This window comes from Macaca thibetana, chromosome 4 (assembly GCF_024542745.1).
Source record: "Macaca thibetana thibetana isolate TM-01 chromosome 4, ASM2454274v1, whole genome shotgun sequence".
In the NCBI taxonomy this organism is placed as follows: Eukaryota; Metazoa; Chordata; class Mammalia; order Primates; family Cercopithecidae; genus Macaca; species Macaca thibetana.
This window is the reverse complement of record NC_065581.1, coordinates 423,219-444,611: the sequence shown is the minus strand read 5'-3', so window position 1 is coordinate 444,611 and position 21,393 is coordinate 423,219. Positions and strand designations below refer to the sequence as shown.

Genomic DNA, 21,393 nt, shown 5'->3' with positions numbered 1-21,393 from the left:
CTAAATATCCGTCACCAAAGGTCTGAATCTTTCTCAGAGATAGAGGGAAACACGCCTTCATCTTCCCTTCCCTGACATCTTAATGTACTGCTATATGTATTCATTCTAAATTGCTTGAAGTCAGCATTTTGGAAAAAGAAAAGGTGGCAGAAGCTTTTATGTAACTCACTTACTCTGAGCAAGCTTGTTGTGTACCTTGTTCATCACTTGGGAAATAATCGAAAGAATGTGCATGAAATGGGAGCAGTGCCTCAGGTTACTTGCTTTACTTCATCTTTTCATTAGAAAGTGGAGGGCCGGTGCGGTGGCTCACGCCTGTAATCCCAACACTTTGGTAGGCCGAGGCAGGTGGATCATAAGGTCAGGAGTTTGAGACCAGCCTGGCCAACGTAGGGAAACCCCATCTCTACTGAAAATACAAAAATTAGCCAGGCATGGTGGCACGTGCTTATAGGCCCAGCTACTCAGGAGGCTGAGGCAGGAGAATCACTTGAACCCAGGAGGCAGAGGTTATGGTGAGCCAAGATCATACCACTACACTCCAGCCTGGGCAACAGAGCAAGACTCCCATCTCAAAAAAAAAGAAAAGGAGAAACAATTCCTTACTACTCTTTGAACTTTACAATTTTAATGTCAGTACAATATAAATGTCTTAAATTCACGTTTTATTTTTTCTTTTGACATTCAGACCATGCTTAACTGTTCCCTCTGTCATTGTCAGTAAACACTGCTAATCTAAATGTAGGTAATTCTAGCACATGAGAGCCTTTTAACTGGAAAATTGGGGTGGTTTTTTGAACTTAGGTCAGAAGTGATTTTCACTATTAAATTTTGGAAAATCCCACATATATTTAAAAGCAGAAAGGATAATGTAACAATACCCCATATACTCACCCTGACTTCAGCAGTTACCAACTCATAGCCAGTCTCATTTTATCAACTCATAGCCAGTCTTACCTGCTTCTCTCCCCTTCCTCACTCTGGATTATTCTAAAACAGATCACATCATTTTATCCATAATTAATTCAGTATATAATTCTTAGAAATAAGGATTCTTTTGAAAAACTGTAGCCAAAATACCATGACCATTACTTAAAATATGAATACTTTTAAAATATGAAATACTCCAATTTCAAATTCAGAAAGTTTAATTTCTTCGGTATCTTTCTGAGTGCATCGATACCATTGCCTTTGAGCTGATACTCAGTGCATAGGCAAATGGTAAGTGAGATGTGGCATAGATGCAGACAGAACGTTTCCTCGAATGGAAGGAGAATTCGCCATTAGTGAAATAGAGTGTGCTTTGGCCAGTTTGCACTTCGGTATTTTTCTGTTTGTTATCATTTTTATATGCGTATGTCATTGCACACGTTAACTTTAATATACACATATCTACAGCCGGGCGTGGTGGCTCACGCCTGTAATCCCAGCACTTTGGGAGGCTGAGGCAGGCGGATCACAAGGTCAGGAGATCGAGGCCATCCTGGCTAACACGGTGAAACCCCGTCTCTACTAAAAATAGAAAAAATTAGCCGGGCGTGGTGGCGGCGCCTGTAGTCCCAGCTACTCAGGAGGCTGAGGCAGGAGAATGGCGTGAACCCGGGAGGCAGAGCTTGCAGTGAGCCGAGATCGTGCCACTGCACTCCAGCCTGGGCGACAGAGCGAGACTCCGTCTCAAAAAAAAAAAAAAAAAAAAAAAACCACATATCTACATTTACATCTACAGGTAATGTCATTGTATCTATGTATGTATATGTGTGCATGTGTTTATATAAAATATTTGCCTGAATTATACATTTGCTGGGAATACACACAAATTTTCTTTTATGTCATCTACAACTGTTGTTGACGAGGGACCCTTGGTGGATATTTTATCATTGTCCTAATTATATGTAACATAAATGTAAGTTAATACGGGGGAAGGCCTACTAAATATTATTTGGAATTTCTTTTGAGCATCCTCTCATAATTGTGACATTTTAGATGGGGAAGAAATCTGGGAAACTGTCGTTTTGTGGGTGACTTTAGATCTATTTCACGTGTGACAAAGGTATCTCATAGAAGCCAGGGGACAGACCCTCATCCTCTGTATCCTGAGTAGGGATGGGACTAGTGAGTGTCCAGATCTCCCCCTCTCACCTGATCACACTCCCTCCAGACCGGTGAGTTTTAGGGAAATAGGTGACTGAACACCTCCCTCTGTTTCGTTGTTGGAGCAAATACTGCCTCGAGCAGGATTTCTCACTGGAGTCAGAGCCGATGAGCATTCCCCTGGTAAGGGAAGGCTGGCTGGTACTTGGGGATTCGTGAAGAGCTGCGCCTGAAACTAGCCAAGCTAAATGAAGTGCTTCTGGTCTTTATTACTTTTATGCTATTTTGCTATACATAGGTGAATTCTATTAAGGAAATTTTACGTAGACCTCATCACTCACTCCTAAAATTATATATGCAGTGTAAATAAATGCTCTGAGAATGAGCAAGTTAAGAAAATGGAGATGAGTAAGAGAGCATCCAGTACCCCAGGAGGGATCCTGGGAAATGCAAGGCTGTCCCGGGAAGGCCCACCGTGCCCCCATCAGAGCCAGAGGAACTCATGGCAAGTAAGTTGGATGTAAAGTTGCAGAGCCAGCAGCCTGCAGCGGATGCCACCTCTCTCTTGATTGGAGTGTGTCTGGTTCTTTTCTGATGCCCAGTGCTTGGTAACAGAGTACTTGTTTGCGTGGCACCTGCTGTTTCCTTGAATTGATTATAGCTGTCCACTGAAGGCTGGAGCATTTGAAAAGGCAATTACTAAAGTAAGAAATAGCTTAGAAATGATTTGCCATAAAAGGACTGCCTACATTTTATCTGGTACTTTGTTGTAAAACTACATTGTTTTTATGCGGGTTTTCTCAGGAGCCAGCTTTTAAAATGAAAGCTTACTACATTCCAATATAAAGAAAGCAAGTTTTAAGTAGTTCCTTTATTATAATGTCAGTACTTAGACTACTAACACTGTAAACTTGTTTAAGTAAATCCACCAGCAGAACAATGGATAAGAACAAGAATAGCTTTGTGAAATGAAATGCAGTTTTAAATGGGTAGACTATAAATATTTTAAACAGAAAAATAATTCTTGATGTCTTTTTAAAGTAAATGTGGTCTTTGTGCATGAATCTAAGAAATCTAACATATAAATATTTTTTTAAGTCTGCTTTTTTAAAGCAAAGACTTTTACTTTTCACTTTGGTGGTTTGGGGAAAAAAAAAAAGTTAATTGTATGTAACCCTGTGGTATTCGGAGAAAATTTTATGAGCAAAGATGGTGATAGATTTTCAGAGACAGCAGTCCTACATACAAAGCTACCTTTTTCCAAGAAAGATCCTTTTGTAGATGAAGCATTTGGCAGCAGAGTTTGCCGTACGGTTGATATTCCTATGAGTCCTGCATTAGATCGTTCTCTGGACTCGTTTTTGTAGTAATAATATACACTGGTGCTAGCAGACGGTGCCCTTCGGAGCATAGCACGAAGGCAGGACGGGAGCTTACCCTTGCACCTTACACACCCCTGGGCCTTGACCTCCAGACGCTCCACATGCCTCTGCCCATCATATCTGGGCAACTCTGTAGCCCAAATACGATCTTTTAGGTTTTTCTAAGGGTGAAAAAAGATGGGAGAAACAAGAGCAAACTAAGGTTAATATGTTAAAAACTCATCTTGAAACCTTTGAAATACTGATGGAAGAGTTTATTGTGTTTTTCCGGGCTGAACAGGTTAATCATGTTGCTTCTCTTCCCCTGTGTTCAAAGCAGCCTTGTGTTCTGAATTGTTGTACATGTTAAACTTTTACTACCTTATAAGAGTGTCACCCGTCTCTTAAAATTCCTGTGAAATAGGTCCAAAATTAGACTGAGTCTTCAGAGGTTTCCTGCCAGGAAAAGCCTTTGGTTAACCCCCTACTGACATTCACAAACAGGATTTTTAAAGGTGGTCTTCAAAGGTGTTTTTTTCTTTGTTCTGAATGTGAGTTAAAATATATGCTGGCTATGTCTGATAACTTAAGGGAAAAGGCATCAGGCAACTCAGAGTAAGCATTCCCTTCTTTCAGAGAGGTACTTAATTAGAACTTCTCAAAAGGACATAATTAGAATTAGGGTTCAATAGGCAACATTTAGAATATGAGCCAGAGTGTTAGGTAAGCAGTAAGTTCTCCAGAACAGCCACAGAGCAGAGGAAAAGACATTTGTACCTGGCTCAGGTTCTCTCTGAAAATGTAGACACGATATGTCCCATCTTGAGCGGTTTGAGTTATCACAGTGGTGGGGCTGTGATACTACAGAAAGAAAACTGAAGAACAGGCTGTGCTAAGTATCTACTCTCTTAGTAACTTCTAACACTCACTGGAGTATTAATTACTTGCTGTAAGAAATAAAAACATTTATGTTACTCCAAGAACCTTAAGGTACACAAAGTCCGTATTTTCAACACAAGCTCATAACATACGTGCATAAATCATATTATTACAATTTATGATTTTGAATTTACATAGTATAATTAAACTTTTCGCATATTCCTGTATGTGACATTAAATTAGAACCTCTGTTAGGAAACCATTAGCAGATTCATTGAATTTTCTATGGAACCATACAAATATGTTCATAGTTAAAAAGTCAGTATAAGTGTATTGTTGTATATATGCTAAATCTTCTAACAAAATTATAATTTTAATTTTAAAGTTACAATGAAGTTATATGTTAGGAAGCTTCTTTTTTTATGGAGTCAGTTTTCTAGAGATCTAAAAAATTGTTTCTCTCCTGAATATTTATCACAGCATGAACCCAGGATGAGAGAGGTTGGTTTAAAAAAAGGAAAGGCACAACTGCAGCAAGTACAGATACGAGATGCTGGTTTATGTCCATCTTCCCTCCCTGCAGCTCAGCGCTTGGGTGGTGTCTTGTGAGCTGTGTGCAGCTGCCAATGGGCTGACCTCCAGGGGAGACTTCTGCTGTGCACTTGTTCGTTTGCATGCTGCGATGACAGAGTTTTTCAAAATTGTCTTTAGAAGATGAAATGCTTAGTGGGGTTTTATTTACCTGCTTTAAGATGTATAAGCTATACTCTGTCTACCGTGTATATGCACACACTGAGAAAGTAGATTCAGGAGAGGGAAGTGGAAGAAGAGTACCGGTTTATGATTGCAATCAAAATGATCTTCCCTCCAGCAAGCCAGCGCTCTGATTTTCCTTTTCCTTTTGTCACTGTTTCAGAGAAAGAAAAAAACCCAGGTAATGTTTAACATGCCACAACTTAGACTTGAAACGCATATCATTAGAAACTGTTACTGTTATTTGTGAATAGACGCATATCATTAGACACTGTTATTGTTATTTGTGAATAGCATAAGTTTGTGTAAACAGTTGTAATGACCAGAGTGCAGATCAGCAAGTGTTTACATAATCATTTTACATAATGATTTGATTTAAACTCTAATTTGAAAGCAATTTATCTTCCAAATTAAAATTAAGACTAGTAATTAATACTTGTAATAATTAAGCAGTTTTTTTTTAAGTCAGTAACCTGGGATTTGAGAATTTGATTTCTTTTGGAATAGCACACCACTCATTTGTAGATCCCCGTGTAGTAAAGTAACAGCTGTTGAATATCACAGGAAAAAGTTGGATTAAGGTCTCTTTTTTCTGTTTCTCCTGTTTTATAATAGATTCTATTCACCTTACAATGAATAATCTATCTTTTTTAGATCAGACAGGCCAAAAAGGCCATGTGAAAAGGCCCTTTTCAATTTGTGATTGTAGCAGCTGGTTCTTTTCTACTGCCCTGGCTTACTGTGCATCTGGAAGAAGACTTCTGGTAGCCGGAAGTCATTTCACGTCTAAACTTGTCCCCGTCCTTCACAGAAAAAAATGTTTGATGATGAATGTCAAACACACATTGAATACTAACTTTACTTGGTAATTTAAAAATACTGATTATGATGAGTATTTTTGTTCTGTATTCTGTCAGTTTTGTAATTCCTTTATTTATATATTCTAAGCATTTTTCTGCATGTAAATCTATATGAAACTACTAAAAGACATAGGACTTCAACAAAAGCATACATTTCGTTTTGATTATTCAGTTATCCAGCTTACTTATTACAAATACATGATTCTTGCGTAACTAGCCAATGGTAGCTAATAAATGCTTCTTCAAAGTTTATACCTGTAGTTTTGCTTTTAATTTACATTTCCTTTTTTGAACTCTTGCTTTGAATGATATGGAAATGCATATCCGAAATGCTGCCCTGGAGCCTGTGAAGGACAGTCCTGAGTGAGTGAGTTAACAGGGGCTTCTTAACTATGCCTCCCTTTGTTTAATTTCGATTAAATGATACTCTTTAAATTAAGGAAATGCCCCTGTCAGAACTTTAAAAATGTTATATATATACATATATATGTATACATGTATAATCAGAAGATCAAAAAGCATTTTTATCTGTTGACACAGGTCTAATTCATGAGGAATTTGTAATCTGCCTTGATACGCCCTCCCCACCCCCACCCCCACCCCCAGCTTTGGCATTGAAATTCCTGTGTGTGGTGTGCTTGAAAGGAATCCCATCCTGCCTGTGTCTGTGGAGGCTCCCGGCCCGTGTTTGGTCAACAAGCAACAGTGGGTGGTCGGGCCGCTGTGCAGGACAAGGGCCCGCTGTGCGCAGGAAAATGTGTTCAAAGGTGTTTAAGGGCCGTGAGGAAGTCAGCCACCCTTCTGAGAGTCTGAGGCTGCAAATCAGTGGTCCCCACACTGTTGTAGACTGTGAGAAAACTTGCTGTAGTATGCATGAAGGATGAGAAAATACAGTAATCTTATTCACCTGGCTCCGCCTCTGCAGGCTTCCCTTAAGAAGGGTCTCTTCTGCCCTTTATGTGGTATAGAGTGTGTTTTAAAAAAATACTATTTAAAATCAGAAAGACTTGCACAGCTTTGAGTGGAAAGGATTTGACTGATAAGGTTTCCTGGAAGTCCTACAGAATTCTAGGTATAATAAGCATTTTCCATAGAGTCTTCTTAAAGTCCTTATCAGGTTTTTGCAGTGTTGTAGGATTTTTAGAGTTTTAATATAAACCTTTAAGTTTCTGAGCTTTCTGGAAGATTTTTTCAGATCTATAGTTTAAGATAAAACTGAAGTCTTACTATGGTAGAAATTTCACAGTTGTTGGAAAAAATAGCAGATGTTTCAACTTGTTCACGGCAAATTGTCAAAGATTGTTTACTTTCTTTTAGAAAAATAATAAATTTTAAATTTTTGATTATTTTTACACTTCTAGTGAAGTGACTAGGATTGTTTCATTAGTGTTCTGAAGGAAATTATTTCTGCAACTTCTGAAAACAAATTTTCCAAGTATTTTTCTCTTGTTAAAATTTCCAGAGGTATTTTTTTCTAATTTTATGTTAGTTTATAATTTGTTAAATGTATCTGCATACTTAAAATTAGAAAAAGAATTTTGAGGATGTCACAAGCATATGTTATAGAAGCATTATTTAACTGGAAAAATAAAATACTAACTTTTGACTTCCAGTAGTTAAAAACTTCGTTGTGTCTTTTTTTAATGTTAAGTGGTTAAAGGATTTTATTTTTTCCTTCCAAGATACTAATTTCAGACATTTGTCATAACATGTGTATCTTTTCTTTGATATATTGACAAAATAATAACTCAAATACTAGTGTGGGGAAGTTAAAAGATATAGCTAGATCCTAAGAATATTTATTTCCAGAATTTTGTTTTGTATAATTTTTCCTGCAAACATCACATACAATTTTGTAATTAGAAATACTACAGTGATGGTTTCCCATGCTACAGGGTGATGTGCCTGTTTGCAATTTTGTATTCAGAGTAAGCTGTAGTTACTCCTCATTGAGAGATTACAACCACATGTTTTTGATCTTACAAGTACTTACTCATTTGAGTGCGTTTATTACTGTGCTCACTATCTTTAAAATAGCCAGACTGAAGTCTGTAACAAATATTATAAAATTCTGTTACAGTTTTCACTGTTCTTTTTTTTTTTTTTTTTTTGAGACAGAGTCTCACAGGCTGGAGTGCAGTGAGGTGATCTTGGCACACTGCAGTCTCTTGTCTCCCAGGTTCAAGCAATGCTCCTGCCTCAGCCTCCCGAGTAGCTGGGACTACAGGCATGTGCCACCACACCGGCCAATCTTTTTGTATTTTTAGTAGAGACAGAGTTTCACCATGTTGGTCAGGCTGGTCTCGAACTCCTGACCTCAAGTGATCCGCCCGCCTTGGCCTCCCAAAGTGCTGGGATTATAGGCATGAGTCACCGCGCCCGGCCACACTGTTACTTTTTTATTGCTTTTAGTATTTTTGGGATGTAATTTCCATTTTAAGACATAATTTTCACACTTGCTCTATGTGTAGAGGCAAACTTTTTATACATTTAAAATGACACCACCACTGATCAGGGTCCTAAATTGTACCAATAGTGATCAGAATCATTGTCTCGTCTGTGTTGTTTTCGGTGGCGATTTAAGGTTTCTGATTTAAATGAGTCATAGAGTCAGAATTTTATAGCTAAAAAGACTTTTAAAATTGCATAGTATGAAGCCCTAATCTTTACAGGTATATTTTACAGGATAGGTCAGCGGCTCCGTGAGCTGCTACAGAACCTGATACCAACTGCATGACCATGAAAATTCTCAATACAATTAGTCCCTGCCTCAATTTCAAACTTGGGGAACAATTTGGTAGTATTGGCCCAAATGAAAACATAGTTATCACCTTTTCAGCAGGGCCAAAGGTAATAATTTCCTACCTGAAAAAAGGCTTTTTAAAATTTTTCATCCAGAAAAAAAAATTCTAGCAACAGTTAATTTCTAGAGAAAATTTACTGCCAAGAAAACAAGTAACCTTTCAAAACTCCTATCAATGCAGCATTAGTTTGAAAAGGGCAGAGTCAAGCGCAATTTTATGTTGTTATGGGATGTTAAAAACTGCACCCGGGGCCAGGCACCTGTAATCCCAGCACTTGGGGAGGCTGACGTGGGCAGATCACAAGGTCAGGAGTTCAAGACCAGCCTGGCCAACATAGTGAAACCCTGTCTCTACTAAAACTACAAAAATGAGCCGGGCGTGGTGGCGCATGCCTGTAATCCCAGCTACTTGGGAGGCTGAGGCAGGAGAATCACTTGTACCTGGGAGTTGGAGGTTGCAGTGAGCCAAGATCATGCCACTACACTCCAGCTTGGGCAACAGAGTGACACTTCATCTCAAAAAAAAAACCAAAAAAAAAACTGCACCTGACCACCATATGCTTTAGGTAGTGTGTATAGTTTTTATTAATGAGATATTGCTATCATATTGTAAGGTGAAACAAGACATAATAGACTGATACGTGAAATATTTAAAGCCTTTTGCTGATTTTATATTTTATAGAAACTATGTTTTTTTCTGTTTTTAATAGAAATGCTTACCATGAAACCAGTTCATATTTGTAATAATTTTGTGAGTTAGAAATATTAAGTCATGTAATTTAAGACGAGTGTCAGAATTATCGAGCTTTTTTTTTTGGACACTTGGTCATAAATAATTTGTGACAGCTGATATTTAAAACGTTTGTATTACTTTTCAAAACATAAGCTTTTTAATTCTCTATAAAATAACTCTTTCTGAGATCATTTTTTGACAGTAAGAAAAATGCCAGTGTTAGGGAGAGATATACATTTCTAAGCTGGTACCCACTGTTTAGTTGACAGGGCATATTATGCATTTGTGTGCAGCTGTGAAGCGCTACCTTCTGGACACTCAGCAAAAATACATCTTCCAAATGTATTCCAGATGCTGGTTAGTCCTGAGGGGCATGTGCTGTTCCAGCTGCCTGCTGCTGTGTTGTACTTATGGTAGTGCCAGGGCACCAACTGGAAAATTCCTTCTTGGTTACCTTTCTTTTCCTGATACAGAAAACTGATGATGTGCTTTCTAATAGAACAAAAGCATAGTAATACAGTTTCTGTTATTAAAGGAAAAAATATATCAATCTTTTAACCATTGCAAAACTCAATATGTATTTAAACTATACAAATGGTTTAATATTAAACAATTTAAAGTTACACAAATACCAGTTATGAGGAAAGAACTTTTTCTAAAATAATTGTATTTTTGCAGAAATGGTATATGTGTACTTTTAGGAAACTAGGAAGTGTTTTCCTTCTTAATCACAAATTCATAGTCCTGAAACCTTCAAGAATAAGTGAAATGTAACATTTTAAAGTGTTTTTTATACTTTAAAAATGTACATTTTAATATAAATTATAAGTTTTTATATGTATTTTTAATGTGATGCTAAGTTTGGGCCCCTTTATTTTTCTCTTTAAAGTATGTTAGAAAATTCATATTTTGATATTCATTTCCTGAATCCCACAATTGATAGAAGTGATACCTGTATAAACTTCAAAGGAAAATGTCATAAATCACTAAAACGTCCACACACAAATGTATTTCTGTATGAAAAAAGTCAATTAGAAAAATAATAGTTTCTTCACTGTATTTTTTTACTCTGTATCACATTTTTTTTTGTAACATAATGGGTTATATAAGTCTTCTTATCTTGGCTGTAATATTTTCCAAAATACAAATGTATGCACAGCATTTATTTAGCACAGTGGCCAAAACATAATAAGTCTTCAAAAAAATTTCTGTTGCACTAAAAAAAGTTGTTCAAATGATTTAATTTCTTTTGAAGACCCACCAGCGAGACTCGGTGAGGATCCAGACAGAGGCGATAGCGCCGGGTCCAGCGGCCTCTCAGGGATCGGGCCTTTTCTGTGAGGATCCGGACAGAGGCGATAGCGCCGCGTCCAGCGGCCTCTCAGGGATCGGGCCTTTTCTGTGAGGATCCGGAGAGAGGCGATAGCGCCGCGTCCAGCGGCCTCTCAGGGATCGGGCCTTTTCTGTGAGGATCCGGACAGAGGCGATAGCGCCGCGTCCAGCAGCCTCTCAGGGATCGGGCCTTTTCTGTGAGGATCCGGAGAGAGGCGATAGCGCCGCGTCCAGCGGCCTCTCAGGGATCGGGCCTTTTCTGTGAGGATCCGGAGAGAGGCGATAGCGTTTCACGTCCAGCGGCCTCTCAGGGATCGGGCCTTTTCTGTGAGGATCCGGACAGAGGCGATAGCGCCGCGTCCAGCGGCCTCTCAGGGATCGGGCCTTTTCTGTGAGGAGCCGGAGAGAGGCGAGAGCGCCGCGTCCAGCGGCCTCTCAGGGATCGGGCCTTTTCTGTGAGGATCCGGACAGAGGCGATAGCGTTTCACGTCCAGCGGCCTCTCAGGGATCGGGCCTTTTCTGTGAGGATCCGGACAGAGGCGATAGCGTTTCACGTCCAGCGGCCTCTCAGGGATCAGGCCTTTTCTGTGAGGATCCGGAGAGGCGATAGCGCCGCGTGCAGCGGCCTCACCGAGATCAGGCCTTTTCTCACCGCACAGTCACTATTTACCTCCACTGCTCAGCGGTTTTTTGCTATAGTTTTGTTGTTTATTATCTGCTGGTTTATTTTCTGCCTCTACCACCAGAATGTAAACATCTTGAGAGCAGGGCCTTAGATATTATTCATCACTTTATCCCCGGGCCTGCAGTTCCTCGCATGTGGGAGGGTGCTCAGTAAATACCTGTTAAATGTTACTGAATAGTTCGCATTATCAGAGGCACAAAAATACTACTTTAATTTGTAAATATGTTTTATATTAGCACCTGAAAACAAATCCATACGCTTTTAATATTCTATTCAGTTATAAAATAAAAAATATATTTTTTAGTGCAGTCACTTACTACATGTGGCGGGAGTTATTTGTGGAAGGTCCAGTGACTGTGGGGAACATGGAGATACATTTACTTCTCATCCCTGAGAAAACAGCAGTCTTTGGTGGAGACAGGCAATACGTAGCTGTTAATGAACTGCAGACGGTAGAATGTGAAGTCAATTAAATTATATACATTCTCACTGCTGTCACAGGGCAGAAAATATAGGTAGCACTTTAGGTAGATGAGTAAGAGGTGACCTTGACCTTGTGTAATAGCTGTATTTCAAGTGGTGTCTTTCAGGATGTGGGTTTAAATGGATGAAGAGGAAAAAAATGAGTGAGGCCCTTCCAATAGAGAGGATAGCAAATAAGGCAGGAAAATGTAAGGTGCATTTTTGTAGGGAGAATATTTAAGTATTTAAGTGTCCTGTGCACACTACTGTAAATACTCTGTGAATGCACATTGAATTCAGTTTATTTTAAAGCTCTTTGAATACTCAGCTAAAGAGCTTAGAGTGGTGTTGTAGACTAACAAGGTAAATTTTACCACTTCAAGCCAATGTCCTTACTAACTGGTTTGGCAACATGGAATTCTATTCCTAATGGCTTTTGTGATCCATTTTAGAAAAATTGTTTCCTAATTCTCAGCCTAATTTGGATTGGAAAACATTGGGGTAAACTTTATCCTGCGGTTTTCTGGAAGACCTCTGAGAAGAGAATCAAAAAAGCAGTATTTGAGTGTGAGACAATAAAGACAATTTCTTGATAGCAGTAGAATGTTCTGGCTTCTGGAATACGAAGTGTGAGGTGAAGAGGATCCACACTAGATGACTGGCGTCAAGAATAGCAATAGGGAGTGAAATCACATGTGTCCAAGAAACAAATAGTGGGATTTGGGGATTTAAATGTAAAGTGTGGCATTAAGGGAGAAGTCAGGGGAGATTTATGCTACAAAAATGTGTAAGTCAGCTACATTTAAAGGAACAGAAGAGTCCGAACTCCATTACTTTCTTTCCTAGTGCCAAAAGTTGTTTTGCAAAATATGATTTTTTCCTGCTACTTTTTGTGTTTATAGCTTTATCCTCCCACCACCACCCAGTTTTGCCGAACCGAGAATTATTTTTTAAATCTATTTAGAGAAAATAGTTTTTAATTTTATTTAATAACTGCTTTATTTAAGAGTGGAGCAATTGAGCAAGAAATAGCCTCAGAGAAGCAGTCCATTAAATCAACTAAGCAAGAATACATAGAGCCTACAGAAATCTCTGCTTTCTTCCCCAGCTAACCCAGGCCTGCACAGCCCCATGCTGGATCTCGATAATGACACACGTCCCTCAATGTTGGGCCATCTCAGTCAGACAGCGTCCCTGAAGAGAGGCAGCAGCTTTCAGTCTGGTCGAGACGACAGTAAGTATCTCCCTCTACTGCCACTGGGGTCCTTTAAATTTGTACTCGTGTAATTTCAAACATTCATCTCTTGGAGAATTCCCCAATTTGTGTTGTTACCAGTGCTAAGTATTATCAGCCATCATCTCTTTTGCTTGTTATAGTAACTACCAGTAATTTAATAATTAAAGTATATACTGCATTTAAAGAAATGCTACTTGATTTTTAAGTCATTGGGTGCAGGTCAGTGTTTATTAAACATATTTAGTTCAAGTCTAATTTTACTCTTTCTGTGGTTGAATTTTTTTAAAATGCCACAGAAAAAAATTCTGTGAGAACTGCATTAAGATGGAATTTGCAACAAAAGTAGTATCAGCATACCGTTTTTGATGAAATTTAAACTTTGGTTTGGAAAGAGGGATTGGCTGTTAATTAACCATAAAATAATTGTTAATAATTTTTCCTAAGATGAAGCATCTAGAATTTTAAGTATGTTTCATTTCTGAACTTTCTGGAGTGGATACTTACCGTTTCCCTATTTGAGATACAACATGATTGACTTTCAGGCATTCATGCACCCAATCAGAGCCACTAGTCAGGAGCCGGTTGTGATCTCAATAACAGATACGAGAAACCTAAATACACTAACAGAAATATCTTACATTATATTAAATTCAGATACCTCTAAAGTTGTTTCTTACAAGCATTGCAGTAGGGAATTTTTCTAAGGTTTTATTAATATAAATGAATGTTCATCATAAGAGCACCTTAAAGTTGGATGATTTATTTGTACTAAATGAAAGGCTTCCATAACTGTTGGTATTCCTTCTTCTTGTCTGATTCTCGTTCCTCTCCCAGCTCACCGAACGTTAGAATAAACAATGTTAGATCAGAACTGTTTGCTCCTACATTCTGTGGGACAGTGGCTAACATTACATAATGTTCAATGTAATTGCACAGAGGAGCTGAGATCTTTTGAAACGTTATTCTTGGGAAAGATACCATATAAGAATCCATTTGCTGCAATATTAAGTTGTGTTAGCCTGTTTGTGTTGCTGTAAAGGAACACTGAGGCTGGGTAGGAACACTGAGGCTGGGTAGTTGTAAAGAAAAGAGGGTTATTGGCTCACAGTTCTGCAGGCTGTATAAGAAGCATTGCACCGGCATCTGCTATGGGAGGCCTCAGGAAGCTTCCAGTCATGGCAGAAGGCGAAAGGGGAGCCAGCTTGTCACATGGCAGGAGAGGGAGCGAGGGAGAGGATGGAGACACCAGGCCCTTTTAACCCGTTTCCCATTTAGGGAAAAAGGTGCAGCTCACTGCTGATGCTCACTTAATTTCACATAAACACACTCTTTGAGGCTGAAGCAAATCTCGCTGATTTTCAATGTGAAAACAAAATATAAAAACTGTTCTTGGAATTATTTCTCAACAGAACGCGTCTCTAATCCTGATGTAACAGAAATCTATATGGCATTCCATTAGGATTAGAGACAAGAGTGTTCTCAGGGCACACGGGAAATGGGTGAAACAACTAGATCTCCTGTGAACTAACAGAGCGAGAACTCACTCATTATTGCGAGGATAGCAAGCTATTCATGAGGGACCCGCCCCCATGACCCTCCTCCAACATTGGGGATCACATTTCAACCTGAGATTTGGTGGAGACAAACATCCAAATCAGTCAAAGGCAAATCTTTCAGTGCTTCCATTTTTAGATTTTCTTGTCCTATTTTTCACCTTGTCATTGGACCCTTGACACAGCCGGCCATGGCCTCGCCCTGTGTCTTGCCACCTGCCATCTGGAAAACAGGCGTTACCAAGTACTGTTGGGAAGAAGAGACTGTAACTGCTGTCTCCAGATGAAACTCGTTCACCTCAGATTACCATCGTGCTGTATTCAATTGGTTAATTGACTGTTCTGTTGGATCCTGAGCTGTGAAGGCAGAGCCTGCCTAGTTCAGCATTCAGGAGCCTGCCTTGTTCAGAGTGAGTTTTGATCTTGAGTGGAGCCACATGATAAGCACACGGTTCATCCTCAGTAAATATTGTCTGAATAAACAAATAAAAGTTTACAGTGTGCCCTTAGGTAAAGAACCATTACTTTCACACCTGTGAAAATGAATTTAAAACTTTTTCCTGCAACTCTTAGCATAGACAAAGGGCTAATATGCCTAATAAATAAATAAGAGGCTCTAGAGCCTACACAGAGGAAGTGTTATCGGTCCTTACACGTGTGAACAGACACTCCACCTCACAATAGTAAGAAGAAAGGGAGTGTAACACTGCAATGAGATATGAGGTTGGCAAAAACTCTGAGTGCTTATCATTTTGTTTTGGGTTTTCTATGTTGTTTGTTCATTGATGAGGCCCCTACTTGCACACGTCACACTGGTGGAAGTATACATAACCCCTTTAGGGGGCAGTTCAGTAATATCTATCAAAATTACAACTCCAGGTGCTCTTCGTCCCAGCAGTTCTTGTTCTGGAAGTTTTCTACGCTTACACTTGAGCATGTGCTAAATGATGTAGGTATACAGTTATTGGTTGAAACATTAATTTTAATTGCAAAAGACCAAAGACAGTCTTGTCCATTGGAAGGGAACTTGTTAAATTACGATACCTCCAAAATGTGAAAGGCAGTGTAACTGTGGGGAGAAAAAGAGGAAGCCTTTGCCTTATGTTTGAATACAGAAGAACTCCAGGATCCATCTCGCTAAATGGAAAAAGCCAAGCTTCAAAAGAGTGTGTTTGGCATGCTTTCATTTGTGTAAAAACCAAAAACGTGTAAAGAACAGTTGGGAGGGGGAATAACACATTTATACTTGCTTGTGTAGATAAAAAGCATTTCAGAAAGAGTCATAAGTAACTAGTGACAGTGGTTTCTTCTGGCTGGGAACTAGGCATGTGGGAGTGGTGGGGCAGGAGGTAGACTTTTCACTGTGTACCTTTCAAGTGTTATTTTCTAACCATGATTACCTGATCAAATAATTATTTAAATTATTAAATCATTAATAAAATAATTACATAAATTAATAAATATATTAATAATTTATAAGTATATAAAGTAATAAATATACATAAATTTTATTAAGATAGTTTATAAAATTTGCCCCTCCTTCACTGGACTAACAACAGCAAATCCTTTTGCTTGAGGGTATTTGGAAAGGAAGCTAGCAGTTAGCCTGGCCAAGGGAATAAAAGTTCTCGTGGGAGTCCACCTGCCCCTGAAGCTGCTGAGTAGGAGTTAGAGCCAGATCCGCGGCATCGCTGTGCAGTGGACTGGACAGGGTGGACTCTGCAGTGCCCCTGCCGTGGCCACCGAGTGGAGTGCGGGGCAGGAGGCAGCTGGGAGGGAGCAGGGCGAAGGCATGGCCCTGGGGGTAAAAAGAAAGAGGGGAGACAGAGGAGATGGGTAGTGGGTCCTGAATTTCTACACTTGCTTTATTCCCATGAACCTATTCTTCCCAAGAAGTCTAAGCCCTCATTTCCCAGTTACAACAATAGCTGTGTTAAATGATGTGTAGCCAAAGAGGTTTCAACGTTTCTAGTTTTTCTTAAATTTCTTGATTATAGGCGGGGTTATTTAGTGTGTGATTGCACTTGAATGTTTCTTTGTGACGACTGGATGCCTCCCTGCATTCTCACTTCTAGGGTGTATGATGGCATTTCTCACAGGCTGATATTAGCTGGAATTTCACAATTGACTGCAGAGCAGCCCCTGCCTTTGCCGTTGGAAGGCATGACTTTTTGAAGAGACATATACTATCCAGAGGACAAGGCTGACAAGTCAAAGCCACCTCCTCTCGGTAGCCCTCCCAGTCCTGAGGCTATGGCCACCTGGTCCCTCGCCCTGGCCTGCTGGTCAGCCGTGATGGGGAGGGGCTCTTCCTTGCCAGAGGGCAAGGAGGAAAGCGGGAGTGTCTGGTGACGAGCGTATCGCTGCCAGTGTCAGCCAAGTGGGCTGTGAGCTTCCACGCAGACTCAGGCTATTCCTAGTGCATGTTTGAGTTTTGGCGGGGGGTGGAGGGGGTGCACCAATATGCTCAAAGATGTTTTCTTGATTCAAAAGTATAATCATAGTATTTTATTCTTTTCCTCCTTAGCGTGGAGATACAAAACTCCCCACAGGGTGGCCTTTGTTGAAAAATTGACCAAACTCGTCTTGAGCCAGCTGCCTAACTTCTGGAAGCTCTGGATCTCCTACGTTAACGGAAGCCTCTTCAGTGAGGTGTGTATACGGACCCGATTAGAGGTGGAGCTGAGTCACTGTGCATTTCTGGTCTTAAAAATGTTAGATTTAAGTGATTTTTTAAAATGTAGAGGCCCAACATCTCTAGCCATCGTCATAGTTTAAGATTAAAGTGTTATAAAGCCCTGTCACTTAGTAGCTATATGACCTTGAACAAGTCACTTTTTCTCATGTGCAAAAAGAGAATAGTCTGGGCATCTGTCTCAAAAGGTGGTTGTAGGGATTAAATGAGATAGGCAATTACAGAAAAAAGAAAGCTTGAACTCTTCAGGGACTCTGAATTGAGATAATGCCAGTCAGGCCCCATTCTGGGTGATGTGCAGTAGACTGTGAACAAATGATGAAACGAGGATAACACCTTGGCAGCCTGCACCCAGAACAAAGTAATCCATAGAATGTGTAATTTCCTTTGGAAAGAATGTGAAGATTCTGCAATCTAGCCCCGCTGTTACCAGCTTACAGAAGTTTTTATAAGCCCGTCCATCTTCTGCAGTCACACATTTATTAATGCTTTAGTATCTTCATATGACTGGTAGCAGAGAAGGACCTAAAGGAATGTCTCTGAGTGTTATGTGTGGCACGTGCAAGTCAGTCACTTTCTAACCTCACCTCAAGTGCGCCCTGAAAGGCCTCCAGCTCCTGGACGTAGATTCTAGCGCCCTTTGCCCCAGGCTGCCAAGGGCACCGCACCTGGGGGACTGAGAAGACAGGTGTTTCGTGTCTGTGGGAGAACTCTGCACGCCAGGAGCTCTGGGGGAGATGGGGCTTCTGAGGGTAACGGCTACTTTCTGCTTCTTTTTGACTTGGCAGCACACAAAGTGGACATGGACAAAGGCTAAAACTGTTCTTGTTTTTTTGCATAAAGGCGCAGGCTTTGTGGTTTAAGACCTCTCCTCCTTGGCGGAAAGTGGCTAAGTGTTGGAGCACCTCAGGTGTCTCTGGAGTCTCATTTGACCATGAACATAAATTCATGCTGTTAAGAAAATAGAGATGTGCTCTGGAACTTTTTTCTTTGTATATTTGAACTCCAAGTGCCTACTACCCCTGTTGTAAACCCACTGTATTCCTGCCGCCTTCTTTATATGAGTGGTTGGTTTGCCAACCTATAAAATTTACTATGTGCGTAAAAAGAGAAATGTGTAATGCGTGAATACACACTCCTTAGTGCAGAAAAACCAATCTGGTAAGCACAACTTATCAATGCATTTTTTTCTTTAGTTTCAGTAACCGGTTACTTTATAAGTGAACATTCAAATATTAAAGCAGTACACAACTTTCTTTTTTTTGTTAGTTATGCATGAACTCTATTGAAAAGTTAACTATGCAGAGGAAGTTCTTCCATGAAACAAATGTCAGGTTTCACAGGTCTACATACATGAGAGTTGCTTATTGCTGGCTTAGGAAGATAATACTTTAATTTCAGTTTTGTCCTGATACGTTTTTCCAGTACTCTGCTTTTGTGTGTGCCACCATCAGTTTGTGCCTCTGTGAATGTCCGCTGGGTGAGCTGTGGGGCTCACCGTGCCGAGGTCGAGCATCGGGTCCCTTGCCATCTGCACAGTGGCAGTAGTGGCACCGCAGGCACCGGCTTCCTCTCCTTGTCTGCTCTGTTCCTAAACCAAATTGTTCATATGGGCAGGAAAGATTAGATGCTTCCCTGTCATGCCTTTGGACAGATGGCATTCATAGGTTTTCGCATAGAACACTAGGAGCATAATGGAAGCATCCAATGTCTATCACCTTAGGCAAATTACTTCTCTGCACCTACTTCCATAGGGCTGGTTTGAGAATTCAGTGAGTTAGCATAAGTGAAGTGCTTATAATAATGTCTGGCAGATAAGTAAGAGTTTGCTCTTATTATTTGGAATAAAATTTTTTCCAGTATTTCCACTATTTGAGATCTCATTGGCCTGGCACACAATAGGTGTTCAGTGAACAGAATTTTGTAACATTAGAAAATAGTAGACTGATGAACTGCTGGAGTAGAATTGAATAATGTCAAGATGAATCAACTCATCTAAAGAATTAGTCTTTTAGGGCTGGGCGCTGTGACTCACGCCTGTAATCCCAACACTTTGGGAGGCCGAGGTGGGCAGATCACAAGATCAGGAGATTGAAACCATCCTGGCTAACACGGTGAAACCCCGTCTCTACTAAAAATACAAAAAACTAGCCGGGCGAGGTGGCGGGCGCCTGTAGTCCCAGCTACTCGGGAGGCTGAGGCAGGAGAATGGCGTGAACCCGGGAGGTGGAGCTTGCAGTGAGCTGAGATCGCGCCACTGCGCTCCAGCCTGGGCGACAGAGCGAGACTCCATCTCAAAAAAAAAAAAAACCAAAAAAAAAGGATCAGTCTTTTAGGACATGGATTTTAAACCCTAGTGTTTATTTCCAGCAGTATTTTTCCCTCGTTCGCTTCAGTTCCTGCAGGTGGCCCACCACACATGGACAGTAGTTGCCTTCCCTGCAGTTTTTTTGAGTCATAAGATTCCTAAGAATTTTTGATCTAGGATATTTTAGTGAAAAGGGAGTATGTTTTGCTTTCTTACAGATGATACCTAATTATATAGCAAACATATGAATGAAATATTTGGTTGTAGATGAAAAATAAATGATCTGCTTCAGAACTCATGCACAACATTAATGTTGACATGAAAAAATGACTCTTGGTTGGTTGTGCTGAATTGGATATGCCTATAATATTTCTACCTATGTTTATAAACGTAAAGCGTATAGCAGTAATTATTAATTACACGTAATGTGCTCTGCAGATGTGGGCATGTCTGAAACCGTGTGCTCTCTTCTGAAGAGCTGGAGGAAAGAGCAGAGGAGCTGGGGACACTTGCTCCCCTTGCCAGTCTACAAGTGAAACCCAGATGCTGGGTTAAATTCTGGGAAGAGTTCTGGGGCTTTTGATAGCTATTTAATCTCACACAAGAAAGCATGATAGTTTTTAAACACAATTTACTTGAATTTTCTTATTTTTCTTGTGATAAAATTATCGTGTTGTATTAAGAGCCCATCCGTTAAAAATTCAGATGAAGTTTCCAACAGTTTAAAAAATAGTCAGTTCTTCAAGCCAGTGAAGGCCATGTGAAGTAACAAATGTGAATCAAAACAGTGAAATCCATCCGTTGCTCTCACCACAAAGTAGTTTTGGTCTGTGTGTGCAGGAAAGAGTTAAGGTTTCTAGTTAACGAAATGGTTAATAGTAGGTTAAGATCTCACCTTTAGATATATTTTAAATATAGTGTATTTTTAGATAAAAATCTTTAAAAACAGCCAAATAATTGTTAAATATTAAGAATCAACATTTTAAAAAGTTACATAACTCAATAATATGCAAATTAAAATGCCTACATATTCCAAAATTAGATTTTCTTTTAAAAATAGGGCAAACTTTACATAATCCATTGTGTTGGAGATATTCAACTCTTTATTAAATTAAAACAGTAAGTAACAACTGAAAGGGGTCTGCCACACAACTAGCCCCCCCCCCACTTTTCATATATTTGGAGACAAGTCCTTGAATTTTACAGAATTACTGTCCAGTAGATTTCATCATGAACACTTGTTTGTTGGGCACAATTGTTGTGGCAAAATTTAGCCTTAATTTTTATATATTTTTTAACAACAGATTTTCACTCTTTTCTTTGATTTAAAAGTGTGTAATAGAACAAATGACTATGAAATAATCTTCCCATTGCACAGTCTTACTATGTACAAAGTTTGGTATCAGGTGCTGTGGAGGATACAAGCAGAGGAAATGCCCTTTGACAGACACTCGCAGTTTTATACTGGCCTGTGCCTCCCTCCGCAGCACCGTGGAGCCGGTCCGCGTGAGTCAGGGGCCCCAGGGCCACAGAACCAATAGGGTGCGTATGCTGTACCTGCACTCACACACACACATACGCGAAGAGGTCTATTGTAAGGGGTTGGCACATGTCATTACAAAGACTGACAAGCCCCAAGGG

The 21,393-nt window shown here is 39.8% G+C and overlaps 1 protein-coding gene across 10 annotated transcripts in view; it reads left to right on the top strand.

Moving 5' to 3' along the window:
• EXOC2 (exocyst complex component 2) overlaps positions 1–21,393 on the top strand; it is a 204,869-nt gene that overhangs the window by 106,396 nt on the left and 77,080 nt on the right. For all 10 annotated transcript variants that reach the window (XM_050788807.1, XM_050788813.1, XM_050788812.1 and 7 more), the window contains 2 exons: positions 13,068–13,193; positions 17,277–17,401. In XM_050788807.1, coding sequence (XP_050644764.1) covers positions 13,068–13,193; positions 17,277–17,401 — 251 coding nt within the window. The remainder of the gene's footprint in view (positions 1–13,067; positions 13,194–17,276; positions 17,402–21,393) is intronic.